The sequence below is a fragment of the Drosophila takahashii genome, chromosome 2L (assembly GCF_030179915.1).
Source record: "Drosophila takahashii strain IR98-3 E-12201 chromosome 2L, DtakHiC1v2, whole genome shotgun sequence".
Classification (NCBI taxonomy): domain Eukaryota; kingdom Metazoa; phylum Arthropoda; class Insecta; order Diptera; family Drosophilidae; genus Drosophila; species Drosophila takahashii.
The window spans coordinates 1489993-1517266 of NC_091678.1; the positions used below are offsets into that span (position 1 = coordinate 1489993).

General features: G+C 45.4%; 1 protein-coding gene across 1 annotated transcript; it reads left to right on the forward strand.

The window, feature by feature from the left end:
• Window positions 1-1651: 1651 nt before the first annotated feature.
• ft (cadherin-related tumor suppressor fat) lies at window positions 1652-26301 on the forward strand. The gene is made up of 9 exons (XM_017159588.3): window positions 1652-2140; window positions 6134-11635; window positions 15065-15373; window positions 15670-15903; window positions 15961-16162; window positions 16230-16516; window positions 16824-19592; window positions 19691-23247; window positions 23577-26301. The coding sequence occupies exons 2-9, from the start codon at window positions 6209-6211 to the stop codon at window positions 26230-26232; spliced, it is 15441 nt and encodes a 5146-aa protein (XP_017015077.2). The 5' UTR covers window positions 1652-2140; window positions 6134-6208; the 3' UTR covers window positions 26233-26301.
• Window positions 26302-27274: the final 973 nt, after the last annotated feature.

Sequence of the window (27274 nt, forward strand, 5' to 3'; positions counted from 1 at the left end):
ATTGAGTCTGCTCCTTACATTATTTAGTTTTAAATTAATACTGACAGTTTGATACTAGCTGTAGTATACTTTTAATACAACGCGTATTAACTGTAAACTTTCGGATTTTTTTTTGGGTGTGGGAACTAGTTAGTTGTTAAAAATAGAAGTTAGTGCTAATAGCTAGTCTTATTTAAGACACGACACCTTGCAATTAATTAACTAAAGTAAGATTTACTTTCACCCTCCTATTTCCCTCAGTGTACTGGTTTAGGGCACGCATGAAGCTGGGAGATCGAAGCGGCGATGGCGACTGAGAGCTAGGTTCACATTCACACCAGCAACATCGCCACCATCGCCAGAAACAGAAAACAAAAAACAACAAAATCAGCGAAGGGAAGTAAAACGCAGGTCCCAAACACAAAATACAAAACACCAAACACCGAAATTCCAGAAAGCCAAAAAAAATGAGGCACCACCACCAGCAGCAACAAGAACAACAGCAACAACAACAACGGCAAAGTAAACGACAACTAACCATAAGAAAAATGACCAGCGATAATTTTAATTTGAAACCAGTTTCTATGCTAAACAAAATTCTACGGCCAAGAAAAGACGGCGCGATCCAGGGAAGAAACCAAATAAAAGAGTTCCCGAGAGAGGGACTCGAAACTCTCTCAAAGATCCGTGGAGCGTTCGGATCCGAAGAGAGCTGCGAAAGAATTTCTTATTCCGAACCTGCGATGATATGGGAGTGATCTGGGGATGGGGTGGGGAGTACTCTACTCCTGCTCCTGATCCCTGGATTCTAGTGGGACCGAGTGAGCACGACTGAGCACAATAACGAAAACAACTAAAGCACAGAGAGGAATGGGTTGTTGGTTTAGGATAGATATAGGGTTAAATTCTAGGATTTTTTTCTGGGTAATTTTACTTAAGAGTTTGTTTGCTTATGAGGTGAATGGTTAATTTGGGACAGAAAATTGGACCAGAAAATTTGGAACTGAAAATTAATTAATTTAAGAGTTCTAACAAAAGACGTTCTTAAAATCAAGGCAAAAGTACTCTCGATTTTGTTTGTCTTGAAATTAGAAATCGAAGTACTCTTTTTATTAACGGTTAACTCTTAGATCCTGCAACTTGGTTTATTGATAAGCAAGGAGATCAATATTTTTTAATGGATCTTTAATGTATTATTTCGTTCTTTCGATTTATGATTTATAATATACCATTAAATTTACCCACTAGTAGTACATTAATTTAGATCTACTAATATTTCAAAGATCCCAATACGATCTTCCAGTGCAGCAGAGTCCACCGAAGTACCCCTTAGTAATTTTTATTGTTGCTGTGTATGGGTCGCCGGTGGCTATTGAATCTCGTTGGACTGGACTGGACCCAAGATACTCTGAGAGCACGGTTGTTCCGAACAAGAAAATGAAAAACGAAACTGCAACAAGTGAAAAATGTGTTGCAGATACAACAGGTAGAGAGAGAGCCTCTGCGATTCTCCAGAGAAACATGCTCCTCGGGTGGGTCTCTCGTCTCTCTCTGCCTTTTTAGTGGGTCAAAAACCCGTCTGACGGCTTTTCCACAGTCTTCGTCTTGGGCTCTCATTCGAATCTCGGCTGGATGCCAGGTTAAAGCCACTCAGTTCCGTTGAGACCACTGAGCGAGTGGTTTGGACCGATATCTTCAGCTTCGAAGACGGATTAAAAGGCGCGCGTGCGCGAAGCGGTTGACAAAAAAGTGAAGGTGCGACCGTAAATCTCTGGATTAAACATAATACCCCCTTGCTATATATTGTCCCCGAAATATATGCTATAATATATATCGAAAAATATATAATCCAAAGTTCCGATCAGCAGCTGGCCCCCAAGCTTACCCCTTTGGGTTCATCTGTCTGTGTGTGTGTGTGTGTCGCCGTTGCAAATTTTTATAAGTGAAAAATTCCAACAACGTTGCTGCTGCAGCTACAAGCCATATATACAAGAGCGAAAAATGAGGCAAAACACGTTTTGCTGAAGGAAAAAAATACGAAAAAAATAAATATGCTGCGTACGTGTGTGTAAGTGCAACTGTGTGTGTGTGCCGCAGTATTCGAGTGTGTGTGTGTGAGTCCACCAACACCAAAATGCATGTAAAAATGTGAAGAAAAATGGTAGGTACTCATAAACATTCATGCAGGATAGATATTTGCGGGCTGCCAATTGGGAACCTTTTTTCTTGCTTTCCATATATCATCTTGTTTTCCAATCCGCGGATAGGAGATCTTTTTTTAGCCAATCTTAGCCAGGGAATTTGCATAAAATCAATAAGCCAGCGCAAATCACTTTTTCTACCTACCCACGCGTCTCTCAAGAAAGGCAGTTTTCAGTTTTCAGCTAATGCATTCATAACCACTTAGAAATGGGAGTCTGGTATGCAAAAATCATAGTTAGAAGTATATATCCCATTGTCTGCTTTTTACATCGGATTTATTTGACTTTTGGATGATATAGACTCTATTTATTTATCGAACAGAGCTGAATATGCTTAAAATTTTTTATCAATATTTGATATTTTCTATAGTTAGAGAGAACAAATAAGAAAATATTATTAAAACTACATTTTCTTTAATAAAGATTTAAAAAAAGTTTATGTTTTTTTATATTTTCAGTATTCAAATGAAAATTAAATTTAATACAAATTCCGGACATTAAAAAATATACATTTATTCGTATTTGTACTTTTTTGTTTTAAACCGAGATTGTGGTTTAACCAAAAATATTTATAGACCACTCTTTTCGAAATATTTGTAGTGAACACAAAGACACTAAGGCCCCACACACCACGCCGCGTAAAAAGCATATAAGATTAATTGTGGAATTATTATAAGCCAACGGTAACGTAGGCAGTTGTGGCTGAAAAGGTTGGCCCCTCAACTTGATGTCGATGTTGTTTTTGGACTCGGATTCGGATTCGGATTCGGATTCGAGATCTCGGGTTGAGTTGAGCATGAAACGCCTCGCTGCCACGTAATGGCTGAAAATTGTCGTTTTTTTCTTGTCGGTTTGTTTTGTTATTGTCAGAAATATCGACGAACGGGAGAAAGAAAAAGAAAATATTCCTGGACAGCGGTGGGCTCTCTTTCACCGACCTTATAGCTGGTATCTCGGGAGCTCGAGAGCGAATTGTAAAAGAATATGGAAATATGGAAAAACACGTTTGCAGCGATGCAGATCGGCTGCAGTGAGATGTAAAGTGAAAAGCTCAAATAAAATAAAAATTCATAATAATAAGGAAAGGAATCGGAATCGGGAGAGGCATCATCACGAAATTTCTGGTTTCTGTTCTGTTTTTTTTTGTGGTTCTAGCCATGATATTTTGCTCCCTTTGTTGTTTCGGTTTTATGCTAGAATTTGAATTTGCATTGCAAATCGACTTAGGGTCATGCACACCGCTTTATATGTGGTATTTTATGAGCTCTCAAAAATAGCCCGCACATCGATATTAATGGCGTGGAAACCAGATATGCCATAAGAGCCAATGGTGCGTATGGGAAAGTGTAAAGGAGACGGATAAGGCAATATGCATACACACAAAAAAATTTGCTTGGTAAATTTGACCAACAAAGATAGTTACGTAACTATTAAAATAGTTACGTGTATTTTGTTTTTGCTTTGGGTTTGTGTCTTTGCTAATTGTGTGTATTTTGTTGTTGTGAAATGACTATTTACTTAGTAGAATTGACAATTTTGCTGGTTGGGGCCTGTTTGACAATTATTACAGTTGATTTTACTAAGTTTTTTTTTTGTGTGTACATCAATCAAACAAATGGGCTTTGCTTTTCTTTCCTTTCTTCGAGACAATATTTAAATTTTTTTCTTTTGCCATTCGTGAACTGTGAATAGTGAACTCCAAATGAGCTTCGAAGCTTTCTGAGGCGGACAGCACATGCATCACCAATGAAAGTAATATATTCGAGCGGAGGAAAATGCTGTTTCCGCTTATGGGAAAACCAAAAATTTCCCATAAATTCATATTCCCAATAAAACGTGATAAAAGTTGGGATAGCAAAGCGGTTTGATGAAACTGTTTGCATTTTGTTTCTAGATAAATGACAAAATGATTTATTATTTATTTTTGTATTTAAAAAAAAAGAGAAGTTAAAGCTTATATAATTTGTACCAATTTCAACCTTTTGACGTTCCTTTGCATTATTAAAATATTAAAATTTTGACACTCCCATTAGCTATTGAAATTCTTAGAAATTTTTGGAGCGAGGATTACTAATGCAATCGGTATTCGATAGAAACAGAGAACCGAAAATCCCGGAGACGGACACAGACCTTCCTATGGTTATATGGAGATACAGATATGTATTGGCCAGCAATAAAGAAGACAAAACACCAAGACATAAAAAATATCTTTTGATAGAGACCAAAAACGAAATGAGAAGATCGCCAAGGAACAGCAGCGGGGTACAAAAACAACACCGACAGCTAACAATACCATTAGAGCAGGTAGATTTTTAAGATTAATGAACGGGTTCGGCTACAAAAGCTTCGGGACAACAAAAAAACAAAAAAAACGATGAAATTTACGACGCATTTTTAGCTATGTATGCGAGGAGACAGAAGAGATCCGATCCGATCCGATTCGATACGATTCGTTTCGAACCCCAGTCCAAATTCTGACAGATTCTGCGGGTCCACGGCCATGTGTTTTCGTCTAGTTAGTCCATCTAGTGGTCTTTATAACGAAATGAGGGGTATTTTAGCTTTCATTTAATCTGTTTAATAATGCAAAATCCTTAAAGCACTTACTAATTTAAAATGAATATACCAACTGGTACTGCTTATAAGTCTTTTTTATATTCTTGGTATTTGTCAAGTTCGTTTCCTCAGTCTTTTGATTTCACCCAAGTTTGTTTCCTTAGTTATCTGTTTTTTCTTAAAAACTTTTTATATTTTCTTACTAAAAATATTATAACAAATATATGATTATGTAAATTAAACCTTTTTTGACTTTCGTAATATAACAATTTTAAATGTTAAAATTATTATTATTACATTTTCACTAGCAATTTAATTTTGAAGGATCAAAAACTCACTAAAGTAATTAGATTACCAACTGATATCAACTACATTAGTTTGCATTTAAATACTAATCTTTAGTACAAAACACAGGGTATTTTGCAGTCTATTACTAAGTATTATGTTTCGGATGCTGTGGCGTTTACTGTGTTCGAGTGCTAATACGAATACGAATCAGTTAGCTGGTTTCAGAGCGTTACTACTACTTTGTTTAAAAGGGGCGGAGGTGGAGGGGCTCGACGTCTTTGTATTGATATTCTTAGAGTCTCGGGTTAACAAGAGATTGCCCACAAAGCATTAATTTGGTCCAAAGCTGACACGCATGCTATTAATGGAAATTTTCCCTTCTTTCGGTCGTTGTCTCCATCGGCGTCTCTCAGTATGTGTTTCGGAATTTCGTTTGATTAATAGACGCCGCCTAAATCTTGATTAGATTTTCCTAAAAGCCTAGGACCAGCAGCCGCAGTTGGAGACTGCGTCTCTCTGGATTTCAATCAATTTGACGCTGGACCGCAGCTTCTTTCGTTTCCACTCGCCCGTATTTCTTGGACTGAAATAAAAAGGCGTAGGTTGAGAGGGATTTATTTCGAGACTTTATGGTATTTAGGAATTACTTGGTTTAATTTGAAAAGCTAGAAATGCGGACTCAAGATTTTTCTCTTCAAGTTCGTTTCCTCAGTCATTTGTTTTCCACCCAAGTTTTTTACTGTCTTGAAATCAGTTTTTAGATATTTTAAAAAATTGTAAATATATACAAAATAAAATTTCCTTGTTTAAAAATATTATGGATAAATTCTATAATAAATAAATGATTTTTTTTGGCTATCCCAAATAAATGCACCCTTAGTTTTAGTCGTTTTTACGCTTTAGCGCCTCTTATCTCACCGAATTGAGCTTAACTAATTTTACGCTCGACGGAGTATGAAACAGTTGATATGCTTGGTGAGCATAAAAGCAGAAAGCAGTTGGTTAATTGAAAGCATTACTTTAACAAGTGGCCAAAGCACGTCAATACCTAATTAGCACTTACCATAAATACGGCTTGAAATTAAATATATTCCTCTCTTCTTTTCCAGGCGACAGATGACAAATCAAAGAACCCATCAAAATCGAATGATGCAAAATGACGAGTTCAACGAAAAGTGCAACAAATGAAAGAAGAAGTGCAAAATAAATTTAGAACAAACATTAGAATCGAAAGCCTCCAGATGAAGAGGCTGTTCCTTGTTTTCCTGCTCCTTGCGGGCAGCAGGGAATCCTTGTGCCAAAATCCCGGGGAGACCAAACTGGAGCTACTGGCACCGCGTGGCCGGAGTTACGCCACCACCTACGAACAATATGCAGCATTTCCGCGCAGGAGGAGCTCCCAATCCTCGCCAGCGGCGGGTGAGATGCAATCGCGTGCGGTGGACACCAGCGCCGATTTCGAGGTGCTCGAGGGTCAGCCGCGCGGCACTTCGGTCGGTTTCATACCCACCAAGCCAAAGTTCTCCTATCGGTTCAATGAACCGCCCAGGGAATTCACCTTGGACCCTGTGACGGGTGAGGTGAAGACCAATGTGGTGCTCGATCGGGAGGGCATGAGGGATCACTACGATTTGGTGGTGCTCTCCTCGCAACCCACTTATCCCATTGAGGTTAGGATTAAGGTCTTGGATGTTAATGACAATTCGCCAGAGTTTCCCGAACCCAGCATTGCGATATCCTTCTCGGAAAGTGCCACTTCTGGTACTCGATTGCTCCTCGATGCCGCCACGGATGCGGATTTCGGCGAGAACGGAGTGACGGATCAGTACGAGATTGTCGCCGGCAATGTGGACAACAAATTCCGGCTGGCCACCACTGCGAATCCCAGTGGCGAAACCTCTTACTTGCATCTGGAGACGACTGGTAATCTGGATAGGGAGTCACGTGGAAGCTATCAACTGAATATCTCGGCCAGGGATGGAGGATCCCCACCGCGTTTCGGCTTTCTCCAAGTGAACGTTACCATTCTCGATGTGAACGACAATCCACCGATCTTCGATCATAGCGATTATAATGTTTCGCTCAACGAAACCGCTCTTCCGGGGACGCCAGTTGTAACGGTTATGGCTTCGGACAACGATTTGGGTGACAACAGCAAGATCACCTATTATCTGGCCGAAACGGAGCACCAGTTCACGGTGAATCCGGAAACGGGAGTCATTTCCACCACGGAGCGGGTGAACTGCCCCCAGCAAACGAGTGTCAGAGGATCGAATCAAAAGAGCTGCGTCTTCACGGTGTTCGCCAGGGATCACGGATCTCCCAGGCAGGATGGACGCACCTATGTGACGGTCAACCTGCTGGACACCAACGATCACGACCCCATGATCAGTTTTCGATTCTTCCCGGATGGCGGGAAGGTGGCTACGGTGGATGAGAATGCTGTAAATGGCACTGTAGTAGCAGCCGTGGCTGTTAAGGATTCCGATTCAGGTCTAAATGGCCGGACATCGGTGCGAATTGTTTCTGGGAATGAACTGGGTCACTTTCGTCTCGAGGAAGCCGCTGACCTCCACATCGTAAGGGTAAATGGAGTCCTGGATCGCGAGGAGATTGGCAAGTACAACCTGACGGTGGTGGCCATGGATCAGGGAACCCCGGCGAGATCCACAACAGCTCACCTAATCATCGATGTGAATGATGTGAATGATCATGAACCGGTGTTTGAGAAATCAGAATACTCTGCGGTGCTAAGTGAACTGGCACCCACGGGTAGCTTTGTGGCGTCTATAACAGCAACGGATGAGGATACTGGAGTGAATGCCCAGGTGCACTACGATATATTATCGGGCAATGAGCTCAAGTGGTTCACGATGGATCCCCTAACAGGGTTGATTGTGACATCGGGACCTCTGGACAGGGAAATTCGGGACACCATAGAACTGAGTATCTCGGCCAGGGACGGTGGACCCAATCCCAAGTTCGCCTACACCCAACTGAAGGTTACCATTCTGGACGAGAACGATGAGGCTCCGCAGTTTAGTCAGCGAGTTCAGAACGTTACACTCAGCGAAGATGCGCCAACGCAAACGATTGTGGCTCTGATGACGGCCACCGATCATGATCAGGGCACCAACGGTTCGGTGACCTTTTCTTTGGCGCCCAACGTGGGGCGCTTGTACCCGCGACAGTTTGCCCTCGATGCGTTGACGGGCCAATTAACGATGCGCCAGCCGCTGGATCGTGAGAAAATGTCGCTCTACGAGATTCAGGTGATTGCCCGCGATCAGGGAGCACCCACTCCGCAATCGGCGACGGCCACCGTTTTCCTGAATGTGGCCGATGTTAATGATAACGATCCTCGCTTTTATCCCAGCCACTATATCTACACGCTCACCGATGAGGATCTCAAAGTCAGCAGGGAGGGTAAACCGAAGACCCTGCTCCAAGTCACGGCCTCGGATAAAGACGATGGCGATAATGCCTTAATTGAGTACCGACTGGAGGCAGGTGGCGGCGAGTCAGGTCTTTTCCAGCTGGACGCCCGTTCGGGAGTTATCAGCCTGTCGGGAACTAATGCTGCTACTCCCCTACAATCCCACTACAAACTTCAGATTTCGGCACGTGATGCTGGGCAGAGGAGAAGCCAACGAGATGCCATTGTGGAAATTGTGCTCAAGTCCAAGGCAGAGATGCTCGAATGCGCTCAACCTGGTTATGAATTCCAGATGATCGAGGATCACGAGCAGCGCAAGAACAGTCCAGCGAATCGCGAGGTGGGCATCGTGCAGGTAAAGTCCACGAATGCCAATATCGAGTATGATATCATCCAAGGTGATGGGGAACAGAATTTTCAAATTGATCCCAGGAGTGGTCGCATCACCACATCGCGATCTCTGGATCGCGAGGAAAAGGCTCACTATCGCCTGACCATCTTGGCCAGCTCCATCTCCAGTTCCAGTCCCTCCTCCCTCATTTCCTATGGTCAGTGCAGTGTGAGCATAGCCATTATGGATCTGAATGATAATGCACCCGTTTTCGCCTTGGATCGCGATACAGAGCCTACGATTTGGCTGCCCGAGAATGCAGCCGTGGGTCAGGAGATCTACTTATCCAGGGTTAGAGATCGAGATGCAGGTGTTAATAGCAGGATCAGCTATAGCCTTACACACAATCCCGAACAGCAGTTTCGTATTGGACCAGTCACGGGTGTACTCTATCTTCAGAGACCCTTAAGAGCGGAACCGGGTTCCCATATCAATGTGGAACTAATGGCCACCGACGCGGGTAGTCCACCACTCTCCAGTAAGTTGAGTCTATCGGTTTACATAGGCGATGTCAATGATCACACGCCCGTTTTCGATCACACCTCCTATGAGACTTCCCTGCCGGAAACCACAAAGGTTAATACCCGATTCTTTGCTCTGGCTGCCACGGATATTGATTTGGGTGATAATGGTAGGATATCCTATGAGATCATTGAGGGTAATACCGAACGCATGTTTGGCGTCTTTCCCGATGGCTTTCTTTTTGTGAGAGCTCCACTGGACAGAGAGGAACGGGATTACTATGCCTTGACCGTTTCTTGCCGGGATTCGGGTCAACCGTCCAGATCTTCGGTGGTTCCTGTGGTTATCCATGTGATTGATGAGAACGACAATGCACCTCAGTTTACCAATAGCACTTTTACGTTTAGCATTCCGGAGAATGCACCCGCGGATACATTTGTGGGTAAACTCACTGCCATAGATCGTGATATTGGAAGGAATGCGGAGCTCAGTTTTACGCTCTCCAGTCAAACTACGGACTTTACGATAGATACTAGGAATGGTTTCATCAAGACTTTGCGACCCTTCGATCGCGAGGCTCTGGTGAAGGTCAGTCGGAATACAGAGGAGGAGGGTAACCTCAGGGGTTCCTCCTTCACCGGAAACTATATGCTGCTGGAGGCTACGGTATCGGATAATGGCATTCCCCGCCTGCAGGACAAGGTCAAGGTTAAGGTAATCGTAACGGATGTCAATGACAATGCCCCCGAGTTCCTGAGAGCTCCTTACCACGTGACCATTTCGGAGGGTTCCGCCGAGGGAACGCACATAACCCATGTGTTTACCCAAGATGCGGACGAGGGTCTGAACGGGGATGTCTACTACTCTTTGGCCCAGGGAAACGAAGCTGGTCAGTTTTCGCTAGACAGCGCCACTGGTCAGCTTTCCCTAGCACGAAGATTGGATCGGGAGACCCAGGAAGTGCATCATCTGATTGTCGTGGCCCAGGATGCTGCTCTCAAGCATCCACTGAGCTCCAATGCCAGCATTACCATAGTAGTTCTCGATGAGAACGACAATGCTCCGGAGTTCACGCAGTCGAGTAGTGAGGTCTCTGTTCTGGAAACAAGTCCAACGGGCACGGAATTGATGCGGTTCAGGGCCAGTGATGCGGATCAGGGAGTAAACAGTCAGGTGGTCTTTAGTATTTCGGCGGGCAATCGACGGGACACCTTCCACATCGACAGCATTACGGGTAGTCTGTATCTTCACAAGCCCTTGGATTATGAGGATATAACAAGTTATACCCTGAACATCACCGCCTCTGATTGTGGAACTCCCTCACTGTCCACCACTGTGTTGTACAATGTACTGGTCGTAGATGACAATGACAATCCACCGATCTTTCCCAGCACCGCTATTGTTCGACAGATCAAGGAGGGAATTCCCCTAAAGACACCGATAGTCACTGTAACCGCTGATGATCCGGATTCGGGCCTGAATGGCAAGGTGAGCTATGCGATTAGCAAGCAGGAACCTCAACTTCCGCAGGGCAGACACTTTGGCATCAACACGGAGACAGGTGTGATTCACACTCTGAGGGAGATAGATCGCGAGTCCATCGATACCTTCCGGTTGACAGTGGTGGCTACGGATCGGGCTCAACCCTCGGACAGGCAGCTCTCCACGGAGAAGCTGGTCACCGTGATTGTGGAGGACATCAATGACAATGCTCCCATTTTCGTGTCCATGAATGCTGCTATTTTGCCGAGCAAAACGCCCACAACGGTGATGCAGGTTCATGCCAAGGATGCGGACTCGTCGAGCAATGGACTGGTCACCTACGAGATAGTCAGTGGTCCGCAGGAGCTCTTCCGCCTTCAGAGGAACACGGGTGTGATCACCTTTACCCCGGGAGCTCAGTTCAAGCAGGAGGTTCGCTACCAGTTGACCCTCAAGGCCACCGATGAAGCGGTTCAAAGCGAGCGTCGCAGCAGTGAGGTCTACATCACCATAATAACCCCGGGTTCTGGTGAATCATCCGTTCCTCAGTTTGAGCAAAGGGATATGCTCTCCGGTTCGGTTTATGAAAACGAGCCCATTGGAACTAGTATCCTTACGGTGGCCGCTCATCTGTCGGGCGCCGAAATCGAGTACTTTGTGACCAATGTGACGTCAGGTGGAGGATCGCATGGGCAGGTGGATCGCCTCTTCGACATCGACGCCAAGCTGGGAATCCTCTCGACAGCCGCCGAACTGGACCGAGAGGCGGGACCCGAGGAGTACGAGGTTGAGGTCTACGCCATCGCTTTAGGAGGACAGCCACGCACTTCGAGAACAAAGGTGAGTTGGTCAACAGAATGAAAATATATATGTTGGATAGGTCTATCACCTCTTCAATAGTTTCAGGTTCTTTAGGAGTATGTTGGGTACTATATTTTCATCTCTCGAAGGTATACGTTTTGACTTAAATAATCAAGTCATTCAATCAAAGCTTTTAATGAAATATTTTTCTTTTATTCTTATTTTTTTTTATATTTTAAAATTGGAAAATTGGTGTGTGATTTGTATCAAAGATTTTTAACTTTAAGATTTTTAAATTAAATAATCAAGTCATTCAATCAATGCTTTTAATGCCTTTTTTTCTTTTTTTTTAATATTTTAAAATCTGTAATTTGGTGTGTTATTACTATGATTTGTAGCAAAGATTTTTAAACTTAAAGATTTTTGAATTAAATAATCAAGTCATTCAATCAATGCTTTTAATGAATTTGTTTTTTTTTTTTTTTAATATTTTAAAATTGGAAATTTGGTGTATTATTACTTTGATTTGTAGGAAATTTTTACCTTAAAGAAAGCTGCATGCAAATGATACCATGCATCATGCACATTTTGATCGCAATGTTCGGAATCCGCGTGTGGTTTTATCAGATTCCGATTACTTACACCGAGGGGCCTTCGAACTTACTTAAGGACCGACCTTTCTTTTACTTTGTAGCCGAGGCTAAAGGGAATATGGTTGCTTTTCCTTCGATGTTTGTTGTTTTTGCCATGTCGGCCATTTCTGGGGCAGTTTCAAGGGCTTATCAGTGCAAGTCGAGACCGCACTAATGCGCTTTTAATGTCTTGTGCTGATATGAAATGTTGATTACACGGCCAGCACTCCAGAGGTCCAGAGCTTCAGGTCCCTGGACCCTCAGTCATCCTTTTCTGCACATGCACATGCGGTTATGCCTTCAGACTCGGACTCAGACTCAGCCTCAGATTCAGATGCAAATTAACAGGCCAACGAAGATCCACGGCTATCTGCTGAATGAATTTGATAGGGACAGGGCTTGCGGGGGGATCGCTCTCAACCAGACGGACCTGTGTATCGAGAAAATATTTTACATCCCAACGCTGCATAAATGGGCCGCAGGGATAGAATTATAATAAGTTGCTTCATTGGCAGATGCCTTTAATTATGCCCAGTACCCTACTCACCCGAGTACCCGAGTCGAGGTCCCCCGATGGCCCAGGACCCGCCCCTCTTCGTTCGGAGGGTATTTCGCAGACCTCTGCAGAGCTCTTTATACTGGTTTCGAAGCGAAAAAAAAGGCCAGGAGAGAGAACAAAGGCAAAAAGAACCGGGCTCTGAAGCACTAAGAAAAATTGAGATCAATTCAAGTTCAACTCGATCTTGCAAAATCTGTATCTTTTACTAAATCTTTTAAAAATTAAAGGATAAGAAGCTGTATTAGAAAATCTCTTCTACTAACTTGTATGGTTTTCTTCACTTGTACCAATTTTTCATATTAACCTACAAAATAGTATACATAATTCGTAAAAAATTAGAAGATTTGTTTCCCATTTTCTTGTGTACACAGAAAAAAAATGTCAAATGATCAGATTGATATGTGCAGGTAAAATTGATATTTTTTGAAGTTATTCATATCATTTTGATATGAACAAAGATTATGTTTATCTTATCTTAAACTATTAGTTCAAAAAATACTTAATTCGATATTTGAAAAGAGTATTTTTATAACTTTTATGAAATGATAAAATATCATATTGACATGTTTGAACCTTAAATTTTACATTAATCATATCGGCTTTTTGTTGCTATGCAATAAGGTAGATCCTATTTTATATAGATTTTTTTCCTGTGTAGTCTCTTTTCGATTCTCCACTCTTCGGTCTTCTCTTTGGGGCCAGATTCTTCTCCTTTTACAGACAGCCATCGAGTTCTCGTGGCTTTTTCTGCCTTTTCTTGCCGATCCGCGTGTTCATGGCCAACACGTCGTATGCGTAGGTATGCCAACAATGCACGCATGCAAATGTGTGTAGTTCCAGTTCCAGTTTCGTGCTGAGAAGCTGGACAAAAAAAAAAAGGGGAAAAAACACAGCCTTGGGTTAGTACAAGCAACTATGGTTTAGTGGATGTTTCGATCGCTGGTCCTCGCGTGTGAAGAGCGTTTCAATCAATTCATTGTTGCATTGATTTAAAACGATTGTCATGTTTTTACATTTTTTGTCTGGCGTTAATTTTAAATATTTGCGGGGACTGAAAAAAAAATCAAAGCTTCATCCGGTCGAGATTTAATTTTGGACATTCAGCATTAGTTGCATTAGTTGATTAGTATTAGTCATCATGATCTTGGAATCCAATTAAGCTGCGCTTTCTAGTCTTCTCGGTTCTCGGCCTGCTTTCGCAAATAATCGCAATTAAAAGTCAGCAAACAAGCGAGTGAATGTCATTTGGCTTTCCATCAAAATGTCCCCCAGATCCGATTGCAGGTTTCGGAATTTCACGCGAATTTATGGCCCTCTCGAGGCTAGAGTTCTGTGTTCTCCTGAGTTTTAATTTTTTCTTTTTTTCTGGCCATTAAGCGGATTGACAAATGGTTACATTTTCTGCAGCTGCACCCGCTTTCCACTGCCTCAAATTAGTTCAATTAGCCGCACACATTTCACCCAGCCCGCGGGCATCCAAATGGTGTTTTGTGCTCACCAAAAGACTGCCCACTAATGCAATGCCAACCTTCGGATCTTGGTATCCCTGTTCCTGTGCCGTCTGATGTTACAAATTTGCATAAATTTTATTACAAATGCGGTATTTACTCGCCCAGCACCGACTTAACACCATTATCCCAGCACACGAGGCTATATTTTACGAGTCTGGTTGCGAGTCTCCAGTATTTATGGCCCTCTTGGATGTGTGCGACTTGGCCAGGACTTACGAGGTGGCTTAGAAGGCTTTTAAGCGGCTTGATTAGACGATCGATTCCCAGGTCTTTTTCTCTAAATGTTATGACTTTAGAAAGGCATACCTTACATTTGCAAAAGTCTTGTAAATTAATTAAAACTAGTGCAGAATACACATTAAATTGAAACGAAAAGCCGGTTTTGCTTGGCCTAAACTATAATTCCCTCGGTCATAAACAAGAAAGTTCAAGCCCATATACCACACACACCATATACCATATACCATATACCATTGCCCATTTAGCCAGATCCGAGTTGTAAGCGGGTCATTTTCGGGCCAGGTTAAGAGAGATGAAGAATGCGATTGACATTGCGACAGAAGTTCGGCGGGTACATAGAATATTCTGGGCATTTAGTGCCAAATATGGAACTAGTTTCCGCTCGATGCCATATCGCAGATGCTAGCTCGTATGCGAGTATATATACCTACCTACCTCCTTCTCTTTTTCCTCCGCCAAGTGGGTCAGTGTTATTGACGCAACGAATACGCTTTTGTATTTCGTATATACTCGTATTCCCCTGCAGGTCAGAGTAACAGTTCTGGACAAGAACGACAGTCCCCCGCAGTTCTTGGACACCCCGTTCGTCTACAATGTCAGCGAGGATCTGGAGATTGGACACACCATCTCCACGCTGCGGGCCCACGATCCCGATACTCTGGGTACGGTGACTTTCCTCCTGATGGACGGACATGATGGCAAGTTCCTGCTGGAACCCACCAGCGGAAAACTTATTCTCAAGGACACCCTTGATCGGGAGACGAAGAGCAAGTATGAGCTGAGGATTCGCGTCTCTGACGGAGTGCAGTACACGGAGGCATATGCCACCATTCAGGTAAGATTTCTATAAAAAAAAATAAATGTATAAAAATTTTTTTTTATCAATTTGAAATACATTTTTATAAATTTATGTAAATAAACTTAATTACTTTGATGTTGCTTACATTTCGACATTTTTGAATAGTAAATTATTAGATAGTTGTATAAACAAAAAAAAAAAATTTTTTTTACAATTTGAAGTACATTTTTATAAATTTAAGTAATCATACATAATTTTAAGTAATAATTTATTAGATAGTTGTACCATTAACTATTTTTAAAAATAATATATTTTTACAACCCATCCTTTAGGTGAGCGATACCAATGACAACCCGCCCATGTTCGAGGATGCCGTGTACTCGTTTGATATACCGGAAAATGCCCAACGCGGCTACCAAGTGGGTCAGATTGTGGCCAGAGATGCTGATCTGGGCCAGAATGCCCAGCTGTCCTACGGAGTGGTCTCAGATTGGGCCAATGACGTTTTTAGTTTGAATCCCCAAACTGGAATGCTGACCCTAACAGCTCGACTGGATTACGAAGAGGTGGGAAATTGGAACCTCTATCGGTTGAGATAAAACTCACGTCTATTTGGGTTTCAGGTTCAACACTACATCCTCATCGTCCAGGCCCAGGATAATGGCCATCCCAGTCTGTCCACCACCATTACGGTCTACTGCAATGTACTCGATTTGAACGACAATGCGCCCATTTTCGATCCCATGAGCTATTCGAGCGAGGTGTTTGAAAATGTGCCCATTGGCAAGGAGGTGGTCACTGTGTCAGCCAAGGATATAGATTCGGGTAAGTGTGGGAGAAGATTTCCTCTTTTACCACCTGGATATCCCTGATTATCACCGTTTGTTTCCAGGCAACAATGGACTCGTTGAGTACAGCATCACCGCAGGCGACGCCGATGCGGAGTTCGGAATCGACAGTAATGGCACAATCCGTACTCGTCGAAATTTGGACAGGGAACACCGATCTGCGTACACCCTTACGGTAACCGCACGAGATTGCGCCGATGAATTCGCCTCCTTTAGCGAACTGGAGGAAACGCAGCTGAAACTCAAGTACCGATCGCCTAGAAGATATCAGCAAAGCCAGCAAGACTATTTGGCCCATCAGAAACAGCAGCGACTCTCTTCGACTGTAAAGGTAAGTTTTCAGTTCTTTTGTGCTTTTAATTTAAAAATCTAAATTAAAGAAATTTAATAAGACATAGAATAGCTGGGTTTTTATCTTGTATAATAAAACCAATTATTTATTATGTCACTAGCCTTGTTTAGTTTCAGTCTGAAATGCTTATTCGCGAATCCCTAATTAACTAGAATTAACCCAAACCCGTTCTTAGTCCTTATCGGCCTGTTTGGCATCTCGAGAAACGTACATACATTTACCGTTTTATCTAGAATGCCATTGAAGCACAATTAGCCAAATACTGATCCGCACTTTCTTCTGCCAGGTGACGATACTCATCAAAGATGTCAACGACGAAGTGCCCATCTTCGTTTCCGCAAACGAGACGGCGATAATGGAGAACGTGGCCATCAACACGGTCGTTATCGCTGTCAAGGCTGTCGACAATGACGAGGGCCGCAATGGGTACATTGATTACACCATGGAGGAGGCCAAGGGTATGGAGGATATCGGTCAGTCACTGGAACCCCTGCCCTTCTCCCTCAACCCCACCGATGGTCAGTTGCGCGTGGTCGATTCCCTAGATCGCGAGTTGCGTTCCAGTTATCTACTCAACATCACGGCAACGGATCGAGGGGAGCCACCTCAGTCCACGGAGACGCAGTTGCTCATTCGGATTCTGGACGAGAACGACAATAGTCCCGTCTTTGATCCGAAGCAATATTCCGCCTCGGTGGCCGAGAATGCCAGCATTGGTGCGATGGTCCTTCAAGTATCCGCCACCGATGTGGACGAGGGAGCCAATGGTCGGATTCGCTACTCCATAGTGTTGGGCGATCAGAACCATGACTTTAGCATCAGCGAGGATACGGGTGTGGTGCGGGTGGCCAAGAACCTAAACTACGAACGTCTGGCCCGCTATTCCCTCACGGTTCGCGCTGAAGATTGCGCCCTGGAGAATCCAGCCGGCGATACGGCCGAACTGACCATCAATATCCTGGATATAAACGATAATAGACCTACGTTCCTGGACTCTCCGTATTTGGCACGCGTTATGGAAAACACTGTTCCGCCGAATGGAGGTTATGTGCTAACCGTGAATGCCTACGATGCAGATACACCTCCTCTAAACTCACAGGTTCGCTACTTCCTCAAGGAGGGCGATAGTGATCTCTTCCGGATTAATGCCTCCTCGGGCGATATAGCTCTGTTGAAACCTTTAGATCGCGAGCAACAGAACGAGTACACCCTGACTTTGGTGGCCATGGACACGGGATCGCCTCCGCTGACGGGCACGGGAATTGTGCGAGTGCAGGTCCAGGATATCAACGATAATGATCCGGTTTTCGAACTGCAATCCTATCATGCAAATGTTCGGGAGAACCTACCACCAGGCACACGTGTTCTGCTACCCAAGGCCACCGATAAAGACGAAGGTTTGAATGCCAAGTTACGCTTTAATTTACTAGGAGAGTTTATGAATAGATTCCACATCGATTCGGAAACGGGAGAGATTACCACGGCCTTATCGCTGGATCGTGAGGAGACTTCCGTTTACCACCTAACACTAATGGCCCAGGATAGTTCTGTGACTGAGCCCCGCGCTTCGTCGGTAAACCTGACCATCAGTGTATCGGATGTCAACGACAATGTTCCCAAATTTGACTCTACCACTTACAACGTGGCAGTTTCCGATAGGATTAGCACAGGGGAATTTGTTTTCGGAGCTCGAGCCCTTGACTTGGATGAGGGCAAGAATGCCCTTATTCACTACACCATTAGTGGTCGAGATCAGCAGTTCTTTGATATCAATTCGAATACAGGAGTGGTTAGCACGAAGCTAGAGCTCAAGGGTAAGAGTAAATCCCCGGCTGATTTGACCTATACCATTGTAATATCAGCCATGGACCAGGGTGAGCAACCTCTGAGTTCCAGAGCAGAGCTTACTATTATCCTCCGACCCCCGGAACTCTTTCCCAGCTTCGCCTACATGGCCAATAGTCACTTTACGATGTCGGAGGACGTGAAGCCGGGTAAGATGATAACCAAAGTGAGTGCCACATCGCCGAAAAAGGGTTTGGCGGGTAAAATACGATATGCCATTGCGGGCGGAAATCTGGGAGATTCCCTGCGTGTGGATCCCAATAGCGGGGTACTAAGTGTAGGAGAAGATGGCCTGGACTATGAGCAAACACACCTCTACGAAATTTGGTTGGAGGCAACCGATGGAGATAGCCCAAGTCTCAGAAGCGTTACCCTGATCACAGTCAACGTAACGGATGCCAATGACAATGCACCCGTTATGGAGAAGCTCATCTACAATGCCGAGGTTCTGGAGGAGGAGTCACCACCTCAGTTGATAGCCACGATCAAGGCCAGCGATCGCGACTCTGGGGAGAATGGTAGAGTAGCCTATCGCCTACAGAACGACTTTGATGGCACCTTTGAGATCATGGAATCGGGTGAGATCTACACCACCATGCGACTGGATCGTGAGGAGATCGGTGATTATGCCTTTGTCGTTGAGGCCGTTGATCAGGGCTCACCCCATTTGACGGGAACGGCCAGTGTGCTTTTGCATTTGCTGGATAAGAACGACAACCCACCGAAGTTTACACGCCTTTTCTCCCTCAATGTAACTGAGAATGCGGAGATTGGTAGCTTTGTGATCAGAGTTACCTCCTCGGATTTGGACCTAGGTGCCAATGCGAATGCATCCTACTCGTTTAGCGAAAATCCCGGCGAGAAGTTCCGCATCGAGCCGCAGAGTGGTAATATAACCGTTGCCGGTCATCTGGATCGCGAACAGCAGGATGAGTACGTCCTGAAAGTGGTGGCCTCCGATGGAGCTTGGCGTGCCGAGACTCCCATTACGATCACGATTCAGGACCAGAACGACAATGCTCCCGAGTTCGAGCACAGCTTCTATAGCTTCAGCTTCCCGGAGCTGCAGCAGTCGATTGCCTTGGTGGGCCAGATCATAGCAACGGATCGCGATAAGCAGGGTCCCAATTCGGTGATCTCCTACTCACTGCAGCAGCCGTCGCCCATGTTTAGCATTGACCCCGCAACGGGTGAGGTCTTTAGCAAAAAGGTGTGTATAGAAGAGTTCTTTCAAATATATATATTTATTTATTTATTTTTTTTATTTTTTTTTTATTTTTATTTATATTTTTTTTTCTTACCCAACAGGCGGTTCGCTTCAAGCACTCTCAGTACGTTCGCTCCCCGGAAAACATGTACGCCTTCACCGTTCTGGCGACGGACAATGGCAAGCCACCTCTATACTCCGAGTGCCTAGTCAATATCAACATTGTCGATGCTCACAACAATCCTCCCAAGTTCGAGCAGGAGGAGTATCTAGCTCCCCTGCCAGAAGATGCGGTTCGCGGCCAGCGAATAGTTCGGGTTCATGCGAACGACAAGCATGATGTGGGCACCAACGAAATGGACTACTCCCTGGTGACCCTGAACCTGAGTTCAATCTTCACCATCGGCCGACATGACGGTTGGATCACTCTGGTCAAGCCACTTCAAGTCAAACCAAACTCGCGATACGAATTGGTTGTGAGGGCCACTGATCGCGGAGTTCCTCCGCAGTCAGATGAAACTCGTGTCATTATCGTGGTGACCGGTGAGAATCTGGACACGCCGAGGTTCTCGGTGAGCAGCTACCAGGTGATTGTGCCCGAAAACGAGCCCGTGGGTTCCACCATCCTAACAGTTGGGGCAACGGACAATGACACGGGTCCGAATGGTCTCCTCCGTTACTCCATTTCCGGCGGAAATGAGCGTCGCGACTTCAGTGTGGATGAACGCACCGGTGGTATTGTGATACAACAGCAACTAGACTACGATCTAATACAGGAATATCATCTAAACATCACGGTTCAAGATCTGGGCTACCACCCACTATCCGCCGTTGCGATGCTCACTATAATCCTGACGGATGTCAACGACAATCCACCCGTTTTCGATCAGAAGGAGTACCACGGTTATATACCCGAAAACAAACCCATTGGCACCTTTGTGTTCCAGGCTCATGCTACCGATAAGGACTCTCCTAAAAATGCCATTATACACTATGCATTCCTGCCCAGCGGAACGGACAGGCACTTCTTCGTGATGAATCACAGTAATGGAAGTATTTCATCAGCTGTTTCCTTTGATTACGAAGAGCGGAGGGTTTATACACTCCAGTTAAAAGCAAAGAATCCCGATTCGAGCATGGAAAGCTACGCTACCCTCTATGTCCATGTTCTAGGGGTAAATGAGTTTTACCCGCAGTTCCTGCAGCCTGTCTTCCACTTTGACGTATCGGAAACATCTGCGGTGGGCACTCGAGTGGGTGCTGTTCAGGCCACGGATAAAGATAGCGGTGAGGATGGTCGTGTCTACTACTTGCTAGTCGGATCCAGCAACGACAAGGGTTTCCGAATCGATACGAGAACGGGATTGATTTATGTGGCCCGGCATTTGGACCGGGAGACCCAGAACCGTGTGGTCCTCACCGTGATGGCCAAAAACTATGGCAGCATTCGGGGTAACGACACCGATGAGGCCCAGGTCATCATCTCGATTCAGGACGGAAACGATCCACCGGAGTTCATTAAACACTACTACACCTCGACCATTTCCGAGGCAGCTCCGATTGGCACCAAGGTCACAACGGTCAAGGCCATCGACAAGGACGTTCGGCCGCAAAACAATCAGTTTAGTTATTCTATTATCAACGGGAACCTCAAGCAGAACTTCAAGATCGATGTGCAGACGGGTGAGATTAGTACGGCCAGTCGTCTGGATCGCGAGGAGATTGCCACCTATAATCTCGTAATTGGAGCCATAGATACTGGACTGCCGCCGCAGACGGGAAGTGCTACGGTTCACATAGAACTGGAGGATGTGAACGACAATGGTCCTACCTTCACGTCTGAAGGTCTGAATGGCTATGTCTCGGAGAACGAACCACCTGGTACTTCGATAATGACACTAATGGCCAGTGATCCGGATCTTCCGAGAAACGGAGGTCCCTTCACTTACCAATTGGTTAGCGGAAAGCACAAGTCCTGGCTGAGTGTGGATAGGAACACGGGTCTGGTTAGGTCCACCAGCAGCTTCGATCGGGAGATCAATCCCATTCTGGAGGCAATCATCGAAGTGGAGGACAGTGGCAAGCCAAAACAGAGATCCCAGCATTTACTCACTATTACAGTATTGGATCAGAACGATAATCCATCGACCGCAAGGAGTTTACACATAGCTGTCTCTCTTTTTAATGGTGACTTACCTTCCAATGTCAAGCTGGCCGATGTTCGTCCAAATGATATAGACATTGTGGGCGATTACCGGTGTCGCCTTCAGAAGAATCCCAACCTAGGTGAAATTCAGCTGGCCATTCCAAGAGCATGTGATCTGGTGACCACTTCACACTCCACTCCAATAGCTTCTGTCTTTAGCTATACGGGTAACGATGGAAAGCACGGGGACGTTGGCTCCAAGGCGAGTGTGTCGTTCCAGAGCTTCAACAATGAAACCCTGGCCAACTCGGTGTCTATCCTAGTGCGAAATATGACAGCCAGTCACTTTTTGGTTAATCACTATCGACCCATGCTGGAGATGATCAAGTCCAGGATGGCAAACGAAGATGAGGTTATACTGTATAGTCTTTTGGAGAGCACTGCTGGTAATTCCACAAGTCTCCAGGTGATATTGGCTGTAAGATTGGCCAAGAGCAACTACCAACAACCCAGACATTTGATTGAACGCCTGAGGGAGAAGCGTTCGGCTTTCTCGGAACTCCTGCAAAAAGAGGTGATTGTGGGCTATGAACCCTGCAGCGAACCGGATGTGTGTGAAAATGGTGGAGTTTGCAGTGCCACCATTCGATTGCTAGATGCCCATAGTTTTGTGATCCTAGACAGTCCCTCCTTGGTGCTAAGTGGACCAAGGATAGTGCACGATTATAGTTGCCAGTGCACCAGTGGATTCTCGGGAGAGCAGTGCAGTCGCAGGCAGGATCCTTGCCTCCCAAATCCTTGTCATCTACAAATGCAATGCCGTCGCTTAGGCAGCGATTTCCAGTGCATGTGTCCTCCGAATCGGGATGGCAAACTCTGCGAGAAGGAGCGCAGTGATGTGTGCTACAGCAAACCGTGTCGCAATGGAGGAAGTTGCTACCGCAGTCCCGATGGATCCTCCTACTACTGCCTTTGTCGTCCTGGATTCCGGGGCAATCAATGCGAAAGCGTTTCAGACTCCTGTCGCCCGAATCCCTGCCTGCACGATGGTCTGTGTGTGAGCCTGAAGCCGGGCTACAAGTGCAATTGCACCCCCGGAAGATATGGACATCATTGCGAACGCTTTAGCTATGGCTTCCAACCGCTGTCCTACATGACATTCCCCTCGCTGGATGTGACCACCAATGATATTTCTATTGTCTTTGCCACCACGAAACCGAACTCCCTGTTGCTCTACAATTACGGGATGCAGAGTGGCGGCAGATCTGATTTCCTAGCCATCGAATTGGTGCATGGCAAGGCGTACTTCTCTTCCGGAGGAGCTCGTACCGCCATTAGCACCGTGATTGCTGGTAGGAACCTGGCCGACGGAGGTTGGCACAAGGTCACCGCCACGCGAAATGGACGGGTCATGTCGCTCAGCGTGGCCAAGTGCGCGGATTCGGGTGATGTGTGCACGGAATGCACGCCGGGAGACTCCAGTTGCTATGCCGATGAAGTGGGACCCGTGGGGTGAGTAAACTCAAATAGGGTTAACCTAAAAAACATGAAAAATTGTATTTTACATTGTGAGCAAAATTGTCGACATGTGTGTCAAATACAAAAGTGCTAAAATGTGAAAAATAATAGCGCACATGTGCTTTTTACACAATGTGTTATTAACACGACGTGTATTTTATACACTATGTTTTTGACACAAATGAAAATTACATGTTAAACACACGTCGTGTAAAATGACATGTGTGTTATTTATGTTTCTCACATATGTTAGATACTTTAACTTAACACTTGGAAATTTAACATGTTAATAACACAAGTTTTTTTATCTATCTATCCCACAGAACGCTCAACTTTAACAAACAACCCCTGATGATTGGTGGCCTGTCCTCGGCTGATCCGATACTAGAGCGACCTGGTCAGGTGCACAGTGACGATCTGGTGGGCTGTCTGCATAGTGTGCACATCGGAGGAAGATCCCTGAACCTGAGTTCACCTCTTCAACAGAGGGGTATTCTGCCGGGATGCAATCGACAGGCTTGTCAACCGGCTTTGGCGGCCGAACGCTGTGGAGGATTCGCAGGACAATGCATAGACCGCTGGTCGAGTTCCCTTTGCCAGTGCGGTGGACATTTGCAGTCGCCCGATTGCTCGGATTCCCTGGAACCCATTACCCTGAGTGATGGAGCCTACGTGGAGTTCAGGATCTCGGAGATATATCGTCGCATGCAGCTACTGGATAATCTGTACAATAGCAAAAGTGCCTGGTCGGATAACCGGGAACGTCGGGCGGTGGGCAACTTTAGTACCGCCTCCCAGATCTACGAGGCCCCCAAGATGCTGAGTCTGCTATTCAGGACCTACAAGGAGCAGGGACAGATCCTCTATGCGGCCACCAATCAAATGTTCACCTCGCTGTCCCTCCACGAAGGTCGTTTGGTCTACTACTCCAAGCAGCATCTTGCAATCAATATGACGGTGCACGAAACATCGCAGCTAAATGATGGCAAGTGGCACAATGTCAGTTTGTTTAGCGAGAGTCGCAGCCTGAGGTTGATCATCGATGGTCGGCAGGTGGGCGATGAGCTGGACATTGCCGGAGTGCATGACTTCCTCGATCCCTACTTGACTACCCTGAACGTGGGTGGCGAGGCCTTCGTGGGTTGCCTGGCCAACCTTACGGTTAACAATGAACTGCAGCCTTTCAATGGATCGGGTAGCATCTTCCCCGAGGTTCGTTACCATGGAAAAATCGAATCCGGCTGTGGAGGAGACATGGGTCAAGATGCCGCTCAGGTAGCCGATGCTTTGAGCATCGGATTCACCCTCGTCATTGTCTTCTTCGTCATCCTGGTGGTTGCGATCCTCGGCTCCTATGTCATCTACCGATTCCGTGGAAAGCAGGAGAAGATTGGCAGCTTAAGTTGCGGTGTTCCGGGCTTCAAGATCAAACATCCTGGAGGACCAGTGTCGCAGAGTCAAGTGGATCACGTCCTCGTGCGTAATCTCCATTCGGGTGAAGCCCCTTCGCCACCCGTTAATGCGGCAGATCACCTACGTCCTCCGGTGGGAAGTCATCATTTAGTTGGACCCGAGCTGCTGACCAAGAAGTTCAAGGAGCCGACGGCGGAGCTGCCTCAACCAGGACAACCAGGACAGCAGCGACCCCAAAGACCGGATATCATAGAGCGCGAGAGTCCGTTGATAAGGGAGGATCACCACCTGGCCATACCTCCCCTTCATCCTGGCTCTGTGGATCTGGGTTCGGAGTACCCCGAGCACTACGACCTGGAGAATGCCAGCTCAATTGCTCCTTCGGATATAGATATCGTGTATCACTACAAGGGATATCGGGAAGCGGGTGGTATGCGCAAGTACAAGGCTAGTGTGCCGCCAGTTTCTGCTTATTCCCATCACAAGCATCAGAGTTCGGCGGCCCAACAGCAACAGCAGCAGCAGCAACATCGTCATGGAGCCCCCTTTGTGACCCGCAATCAGGCAGGTCAACCGCCCCCTCCGCCTACGAGTGCCTCTCGCACTCATCAAAGCACTCCGCTGGCCAGACTGTCGCCCAGTTCCGAGTTGAGTTCCCAGCAGCCGAGGATCCTCACTCTCCACGACATCTCGGGAAAGCCCCTGCAAAGCGCCCTCCTGGCCACCACCTCAAGTTCCGGTGGAGTGGGCAAGGATGTCCATAGCAATAGTGAACGCAGTCTAAACAGCCCGGTGATGTCGCAACTTTCGGGTCAGAGTTCAAGTGCGAGTAGGCAAAAGCCGGGAGTTCCTCAACAGCCAACGCAGCCGACTTCCATGGGTTTGACGGCCGAGGAGATTGAGAGGATGAACGGGAGACCACGAACTTGTAGTCTAATCTCCACCCTAGATGCCGTTTCCTCCAGCAGTGAGGCTCCCCGAGTCTCGAGCAGTGCACTCCATATGTCTTTAGGTGGCGATGTGGATGCCCACAGTTCCACTTCCACCGACGAAAGCGGAAATGATAGCTTCACCTGCTCGGAGATCGAGTACGACAACAATAGTCTGAGTGGCGATGGCAAGTACTCAACCAGTAAGAGCCTTCTAGATGGACGTAGTCCCGTTTCGAGGGCTCTCAGTGGAGGGGACACGACCAGCCGGAATCCACCGACCAGTGTGGTTAAGACGCCGCCCATTCCGCCGCATGCCTACGACGGGTTCGAGTCGTCCTTTCGGGGATCACTGAGTACTTTGGTAGCCAGCGATGATGATATCGCCAATCATTTGAGCGGAATCTATCGGAAGGCCAACGGGGCGGCATCGCCGTCGGCCACCACGCTCGGCTGGGAGTACCTACTCAACTGGGGTCCCAGCTACGAGAACCTGATGGGCGTCTTCAAGGACATTGCCGAACTGCCCGACACAAATGGACCGCCGCAGGCGCAGCAACAGCAGCAAACCCAAGTGGTGTCCACGCTGCGAATGCCGTCTTCAAATGGACCAGCGGCTCCAGAGGAATACGTGTAATATAAATACCGAATATAAACATATATCCAAGGGTGCCACATAAATCTCAAAAAAATCTAACCGTTCCAAAAACCTAGGCAAAGAAAATGGCATTTAAAACAGTGCTTTACTGCGTACGTGTGCCTCGAAACGCTGGCAGCGCAGCGGCTGAGAAACTGCCAATCCAATCCAATTTAAAACCAATCCTTCAGAAAATCGCTAGAGATTTACAAGGCACCCCCAAAATCCAAACTCGTATGACCGAAAACCAAGAGATATTCTCGGTAGCACGTAAATGTATTTGTAAATTTTGTGTAAAGTTGCAACCTTTCTTATTAGATCGTAAGTAATGCCATTTTATTTTGCAATGTACAACGAAAACGTAACGAGGATAGTAGTTAGTAAGTTAAGGAAAAGATAGTAAGCAACTCCGAACTTATCCGAACGCCTTGTATCAAGGTCAACCATCCTAAGTGCACTTCCGTTGAGGGTTCAAAAAACTGTAACGACTGATACTTCCGTACATTAACAAAATCCATAATTTTTTATTCATTCTTCTGTACTTGTGTATATGTTTTCTGAGTGCTATATTAAGATAGTTTTCAGCAACAGTATGTATTGAGTTTTTATCGCCATTTAAGTACATTTTAACATTGCTCTAATTTATTGACAATCTCGCCAACATCCCCTAACTGCCTTAGTCGTACTTGTAGACAATTAATTTCAGAGATACTTCGCATTCCTCTAGATATATAGTCTTAAATACCTTGTATATGTCTGTAAGTTTGTATTTTTAATTCGTAGTAAAATGTTATTAAATACATATTAACCATCGAAAATTGTTTTACTCTTTTGGAAAAAAGCTGAGAAAAATATGAAATAAATAAAAAATGAATTAATATTAAAAGAATATTTTAAAAGAATAACAAAACAAAATGCTCCCGATCTTTTAGACCCCATTATCAAAAAAAAAAACAATAAAAAGCATTCCCAAAACGATGAAATGGATCTGCTTATCTCACAATCACTGTTTTAAGTACGCGAAAAATGAATAATATTTTCT

Coding starts and splice junctions, on each gene's coding strand:
- ft (XM_017159588.3), top strand. CDS start 6,209: ATGAAAGAAGAAGTGCAAAATAAATTTAGAACAAACATTAGAATCGAA. Junction 15,904..15,960: donor CTCGACTGGATTACGAAGAG/GTGGGAAATTGG, acceptor TTTGGGTTTCAG/GTTCAACACTACATCCTCAT. Junction 16,163..16,229: donor AGCCAAGGATATAGATTCGG/GTAAGTGTGGGA, acceptor GTTTGTTTCCAG/GCAACAATGGACTCGTTGAG.